The sequence below is a fragment of the Schistosoma mansoni genome, chromosome W (genome assembly GCF_000237925.1).
Source record: "Schistosoma mansoni strain Puerto Rico chromosome W, complete genome".
NCBI classification, from domain to species: Eukaryota; Metazoa; Platyhelminthes; class Trematoda; order Strigeidida; family Schistosomatidae; genus Schistosoma; species Schistosoma mansoni.
The window spans coordinates 12,910,028-12,917,737 of NC_031502.1; the positions used below are offsets into that span (position 1 = coordinate 12,910,028).

At 40.5% G+C, this 7,710-nt stretch overlaps 1 protein-coding gene across 1 annotated transcript; it reads left to right on the plus strand.

Moving 5' to 3' along the window:
* Positions 1–6,728: 6,728 nt before the first annotated feature.
* Positions 6,729–7,459, plus strand: Smp_146230 (hypothetical protein; the record flags this gene model as incomplete). The annotated part of the gene is made up of 2 exons (XM_018788593.1): positions 6,729–6,958; positions 7,162–7,459. 2 exons carry the CDS (start codon positions 6,729–6,731, stop codon positions 7,457–7,459), a joined length of 528 nt encoding a protein of 175 aa, XP_018654120.1.
* Between the last annotated feature and the right edge of the window lie 251 nt (positions 7,460–7,710).

Here is a 7,710-nt window from a genome sequence, read left to right on the forward strand (position 1 = left end):
ATATGAAAAGGAACCAACCAGATTGTTTAAGAATATTGTCCCGGGAAATGCAAGCATGCTGTTTGACTCTCGAACAAATGAATTACGTTTCTCACCTGAACTCTACCAGAACTATTGAAGCTATGGTTCTGAAATTACCGACGCATGTTCAACAAAAGTGGCTAAAGACAGCTTAAAAGGTTACCAGAGGAGGTCGTGTGCCTCTGTTCGCCGACCTTACTGCCTTTGTAAAGGAACAAGCCGATGTGGCGTATAATCTGTATGGATTACTCGTCAATCGCGGTAGTAATAGTGACAATAGGGATGTTGGGGTTTTAAAAAGTAGAATTAGTGCAGATTACAATGCAGCAGGGATATCTTATGCGAGTATTAATGATGACAATGTCCCTTTACTTAGTTCATCCTGTTTGGAGTGCTCAGGTAATCATTCTTTAGATCAGTGTCAGAAGTTTCAAGACAAGAATGTTAGAGAAGGGAAATAATTCGTTCTTAGACACAAGTTGTGTAATGTTTGTCTGAAGGCTAACTTTGTAGCAAAAAACTGTCGATCGCCGAGGTCATGTGTTGTTGAAGGATGTGGCTGGAGACATCATACCCTGTTACACGAGAAGCAGGAAGAACAGAGAGATAGCAATAGTGATGTTTACATTAATACTCAGTTCCGTACGGAGGGGATTGTTAAGCGTATGCAGAGACCAGTAGCATTTGCAGTGGTGCCTGTATGGATAAAAAATGGTGAGAAGATTATTCAGACTTGCGCCTTTCTAGATGGTGGGTCAGATACGTCCCTCATTGTTGATGATCTGGCTAAGGAGTTAAGCCTTGAGGGTAAACCAAAAACAGTGTCTTCAATAACTTTTAGTAATGAATCGTCATTGATATCCAAGGAGGTTGATGTAGAGTTGCACTCGATAGATTTTTCGTCATCTGTTAAGGTGCAGAAAGTGTTGACAGTCAAAAAACTACCGTCGGTTCACAGGACTGTGCCGACGGCAAATCAAATGGCAACCTGGTCCCATTTAAAAGACATAAGTTTTCCGAGAGTAGAAGACGAGAATGTCAAACTATTGATTGGGTGTCGTGTACCGAATGTACACGAGATGAAAGAGATAAGAACCGGAAACACGAATGAACCATATGCCGTGAGGACTCTATTTGGTTGGACGTTGTTCGGTCCCTACGGGGAACTTCATGGAAACAAACGTATACTTAATTACCTCTCAGATAAAGAGGAATTAGAGGATAAGTTTGAACAATTGTACTCAACTGAATTCAAAGATCCATTTGGTTGTACTACGCCGATGTCTGTAGAAGACCGTATAGCACTCAGTGCTATATCAAATTCAGTGCAAAGGTTAAATGGGCACTATGAAATAGCTCTGCCTTGGAGGCACGAACACAAGTTACCTAATAATAAGAAATTAGCAGAACGTAGACTTAGCTGTTTGAAAGGTCGACTCATTCGTGATACGAAGTTGCTCCAAGACTATGCGAGCGCTATGACTCAGTATATAGAACGAGATTATGCCGAAAAGGTAAACGATAACCACGTTGATGGACTAATTCGGTATCTTCCTCATCACCCTGTCTTTCATCCTAAGTAGCCCCACAAGTTAAGAATAGTTTTTGATTGTGCAGCTCAGTATGCTGGAATGTCTTTAAACAAGAATCTTTATTCTGGACCTGATATAGTCAATAGCCTAGTAGACGTATATACCAGGTTTCGGCAACGACCGATATGTCTTACGGTGGACATTGAAGCCATGTTCCATCAAGTAGTAGTTCCGGCGCATGATCGAGATGCTCTTAGGTATTTGTGGTGGCCAGGTGGGGACTTAGAAATGGAGTCAGAAATCTATAGAATGAAAGTCTATCTGTTCGGAGCAACCTCATCGCCATGTCGCGTCACGTTCGCCTTGCAGAAAACGAATTCTGACAATCAAGATGAATTTCACAGGGTTGTTATGCACTCAGCTAATGGACAGTTTTATGTTGACGACTTGTTGATAAGTATGGATGCTATAGAAGAAGCTAAACTGACGTATTCACATTTCAAAGGACTCATAAGTTTGGGAGGATATAATTTAACTAAATGGACTAGCAATAATATTGAAGTGTTGGAGTTCAACCCAGAGAAGACCGTACTGAAGGAAACATTACCGTCTGCGAGTCTAGTGGAACGAGTAAGCGAACTCTGGGAATAGAGTGGAACATCCGGACAGAAGAATCATGTTTCAAAGTTCGTGAGTATCATAGAAACAAACCAGAAGAAATATTTTGTCATACGTAGCATCTATTCGTGATCCAGTAGGGCTTATAGCCTCAATAATACTACCAGCCAAAATGACCTTACATGATACCTGTCGGCAGAAATTAGACTGGGACGCAGAGTTACACATAGATTGTCAAGCGAAGTGGTGTAGACAAATAAAAGAGTCGAACTACTTAAGAATACCAAGATGTTCGAAATCAGGGTTTGAACCATCATCTCAGATTCATTGTTTTACCGGTGCTTCTGAGCTTGCGTATGATGTTGTTACGTATATTCGTTATGAAAGTGTTTTTCGTCAGATTCATTGCCCCTTTCTGGTAGCTAATTTTAGAGTTGCTCCTCTAAAACTAGTCATTATACCCAGAATGGAATTAACAGTATGTGTTCTCTGTACTAAAGTCGGAAAGTATGCAAAGGAACAGTTAAATATTCCCATTTTATCGGCCATCTATTGGACTATTCCAAGGGCGCTTTTATTTCAAAGTGTGCCGATCGATGAAGCTTTAAGGATATTAAACAACAGACCACTAGTTAAAATGACGGATGATCCTGGCACCCTAGAGGCTCTTATATCGTTGTTGACTTACAAAGGATTATCATCCGACGATGTTTCTGTGGATAAGACTTTATTATACAATAAAAGATGGAAAGAAGCTCGGAGGTTAACCACCGCATTTTAGTATAGGTGGATAAGAGAATATCTAACGACTCTCCAAACAAGAGATAAATGGTTGAACATATGCAAGAATTTACAACCAGGCGACCAAGTTCTCGTTAGTAGCTTTGAAACGAGCAGAAGTATATGGCCTAAAGCCATTGTCGAACAGGTAAGCTATGGCCCAGATGGACGAGTTCGTACAACAAGGTTGAGAATGGCAAACGAAGAAATCTTTCGGAATGTGCGGAGCCTGTGTCTACTGGAAGAAGCCGGTTATCTGACGGCGACATACGACGACGGACGTGGTTCGCGTTTCGGGGGGAGTGTAAAGTGAGATCGATAAGCGAACACACCAATGATAAGTGAAACGCTCACCACCGCACTAAATTCTTTGACCTTGTATGACTGTCTTTGTTTTGTCCATCAATCACAATTTTATGTTCATTCTAAAACAATATTCTCCCTTTTGACTCATTTTTCCTATTCTCCAGTTACTGTTCAGTATGTCATTTATATTTCTCCCTTTCCCTATGTAATAGACTACTGTTTATTTGCATACTAATGTTGTTAATTTACGTTTTAGAAACAGATAAAGTTTATTAAGCCGAATAGCTTACTTGTTCTGACTTTGGCGAATCCAAGACTCTGTATTCGACAGTCCAGAGAATAGCTTAAAGTTACCCCTGTAGGAAATTGCTTCTTACAGGCCTCATTCTGACAATGGACACATCTGTAGGCCTCTTAAGCGAATTTTTGATCATTTAGTAGAGTATGACATTTTATGGGGACATTAGTCGATTTAGGATTATGAAGCCAATCAATTAAATGTTACTTGATAACTTATCGTTTCAGATTGTTGTTAAGACATATATAATTGACCCTATCAAATGTTTTTGAGATGTCAACGTTAAATACGTCACCCTCTCCATTGCGATCAACAGTGCTTGTCTATCTGCCCAACGCGATCAGCAGGTTGGTTGAACGTGAGTGAACCTTTCTGAAACTGTGCTGTTGGAGTGAAAAGAAGTTTATGGATAGTAAGTGGTGACGTAGACCGTCGCACATCATGGACTTTATAATTTTTAGGGGATTGAGAGAATTGCTTGTGGATTACAACTTGAAATTCCGTTGCGTTGACCTCCTTTGAATATTTGTGTAATGTGAGTAAACTTCCAATTTTCCAGTAATGCCTCTCGAATAAACCAATGTGAGACCATCGCGCTAAGCGGTATTGTCACGACGGAAGCCGCTTCCCTCAGTAGAGCGGAATGGACCATATCCGGGCCAGGAGAAGTGTCTTTTACAGTTGCTGCAGTTTGCGGTACACCAAGTCAGAGTTCAGGTTCCTATGGAGTTGCAGGTGCAGCTTTCATCAATAGAATTAGTATGGGTCGGTTGAAATGTATGAAAGTACTCTTCTGCCAGAAGATCGTTGGTGTCATTCTCATTGTTGGTTGGGCCGTTACGATCTATAAGTTGAGGAACTCCGGTTTTGGCTTGTCAAAGAGAAGCTGCATGACAGAATAAGCTTTTCGGAGTGGAGACAAATCTATCGATAAACTTTATCTGGCATTGAAGCTTTCCTCCTCTTATTGCCTTTATGTATATTTCCAGTTCGTTTATATTACTCCCAGTTGTGCATTTTGTGGCTTGGCAAACGAAAAGTGAGATTTTCTATGACTGTAGATTGCTTGTAGATTTCGAGGACCGTTTGCGGAAGAAACTGCTTTGTAGAACATAATGTCGTGTACAGTAAGAAATTCGGGATTCACATGGATGTGAAAATGCCACATGTATTCGGAGTTTGACAACGCCCTAACCAGTGACATATTGATAATCGAAGTATACAACCCAGTCAAATCAGAAGTCAAAAATGAAGGAGTTCGGAGATATGATTAGAAGGACATCGGCGCGTCGAAAGAATGTTTGGTCTAGGCTGGCTAGTGGTCGAATGGGATGCAAAGCACGGCTTACACACTCTTGGTCTGATGTGGATGCGTGATCAAACACCTTGAAGTAGGTGAGTTCGGTGAAACTAGTGAGGTCAGTATTAAATGTCGAAGGCTCACAGTCTTCAGTCTTCATTAATAAGGATAGTAGGTTGGTCAACCTGTTTTAATCCAGACAGATCGCCTTCAAATGAATCCAGCTTCTGTTTCACAGTGTTCACTGATGGGGGCTGATACCACTTATTAGGATAAGGAGTTCCAGTCATTGACCACTCGTTGCAAAAAACGGGACCCCACCTTTAGTTTATTAGATCGCCGTTTGTGAACCTTCTTGCTATGACCTCGGAGATTATCAGTGCTGGAGGGAGCAAAAAGACGAGACATATTAACATTCAAATCACAATTGAAAATACGAAATGCTGGTATAAGGTCACCTGGCATCCTACGATAAGACAAGGTGAAAATGTTTAGGCGTTTTAAACGCTCATCGTAAGGGAGTTTAGAAAGACCCTTCACTAATTTCGTCTCCACACGCTAGACACGCTCAAGTGAGTTAGTATCCTTTATCAGTGTGGCCTTACATAGGTGGGATATAAAGCTCGAAACATCTCGTCAAAGCATTTGAATGCTCGACGAAGTGACCATAACTCATGATAACCTTTGGAATAAGCTGCGTTGCAGTGCGTAGTTGTTTTCAAGTCGTGATTTATTATTACTCCTAAGTCTTTATGTTCTTGAACTCGTGGAAGAGATGTACCATCAATGGTATAATGGTAGCTATTACCGTATCCGATGTGTAACTTAACCCGAATTATCTTTTCAAGTAACTTAACGACCATATGGTTAGGCTGACAAGCCGGTAGCTAGATACGACCCGTCTCTGACCATCCTTAAATATAGGACTGACTATAGAGTCTTTCCAGTCTCTAGGGAATTGAGCGAGTGAAAGTGACATTCTGAAGAGCGTCGCGAGCGGGCTTGAAATAATGTCCGCAAGCGATGACAGCAAGCGTAGATGTAACCCATCGGGGCCCGTTATCTTGCAAGGTTTGAGGTTAGTTATCAATGGAAGAAGTTACCTCAGTCACGCGTACAGATCCTATGGCTGGTATCGGTGTAATTGGGACAAGTAGCTGTAACACTACACGTAGAGTAGACTTCACTGAAATAGTTTGAATACTTCTCAGCTTTTGCTAGATCTGGTTAGCTAGTAAATCTGAATTTTCGTGAAACGGTAACGCGGAAATACCATCACTATGCTTTGTCCGCCGTTTAACGTATGAAAACGATCGCCTCGGACAAGCACGGCTATCATATGCCAACAGTCGTTCGTAAGTGGTAAGGGATTTAGCTATGGTCTTTTTACATATATTCCGGATATTTTTATATTCGCACTTAAATGATGCCCGTCCTGTTGACAGAACAGTTTGGGATTTATTTTCCCCCACAGATGCCTCTTACTAGTTATGACCAACCACTTCTTGTCATTCGTCGTTGCTTGAATCAGCTCATTTGACTACCCTGGAGTCCTCTAATTTGAATAATAACTTCTGATACACATATATTCACACAATAAATTCGTTTCACGAAACTTTTCGAGTGTATTTCTGGTTTTCTGGGATTATTATGTTATTTTCTGACGATATCAGTAAGCTGTAAACACTGGACACAAAAGTGTTTTGTGTGAAATATTCTTCTGTTTTGTTCATAAACATTTGAACAATTCGATTTCTAGTGGCGCACGGGATGACCTTCAGGCTGTCAACTTTTGTTATGGTTTTAGAAATTAGACTGACAGGAGTGTACACAATGAATGCAAAACAGTTATCATAGCACAGGGTAAAACGTTATGCCGGGAGATATTGGACGTATACCCATAATAACTCTTAGCGGATGCAAGTATTTGACCAACATAATCAATGACCTCCCTCTTCCTAAATCGACTAATGTCCCCATAAAATGTCATACTCTACTAAATGATCAAAAATTCGCTCAAGAGGCCTACAGATGTATCAATTGTCAGAATGAGGCCCTTGTTGGAGCACTGATTAAAGCCATAAGCAGTGTTAACAATGATGTGTAAGATTCTTTATCATTAATACTTAGAAACTTTAGACAATTCAAGGACAAGTCTCTTGAGCACACTATAGACTGTCCTACTTCTCCTTTGCTACTTCGAGCCCTCCTGGAAAAGAAGCCAGATATTTTATCTGGTAAGGTTTCACAAAACATCTCGCGTGAACTTGAAGGTTTGAAGCTTTTAATGTAATGTGATCTTTAGGTCTCCCTACAAATGCACTATTGGTCTCTAGAGGGCCGGCCATTAATAGGCTCAGAACAGCTGATAAGCAGAAAAGTAAGAAGCCTAAGGGTGGCAGCATCACTTATAATGCAGTGAGTGTAGCTCCACTAAAAATCTCGATCAAGAAGACCTGTACTTCGAAAATTAAGAAAACTTCAAGTAGTGGAAAAACTCTAGATGATAATTCCATGAACCATAATATTCAGACGGTAAGTCATATCTTTGCTTTTTCTTGTCATCGTTGTATGGTTCGGTCATTACAAATGCGGTCTTTGTAAAAACAGCAAAATTTTGCTCGCTGTAAGACATCAAGTCATCCACGTTACTTTTTGCAGCGGGTTTGCTGCGTTTGCGATCAGTTTGTGTATTTTTATGAGTTGTAGTGTTATCTATAATTCTAATAACTTCCTCTCTAGTCACCAGTAGATACTTCCGCCATTCCTGACACTATGAAGCTCTAGAATAAATGACTAGGAATTTATTGCTTCAATAATTGATTCTGTTCTTAGACATTCAGATAATATCACCT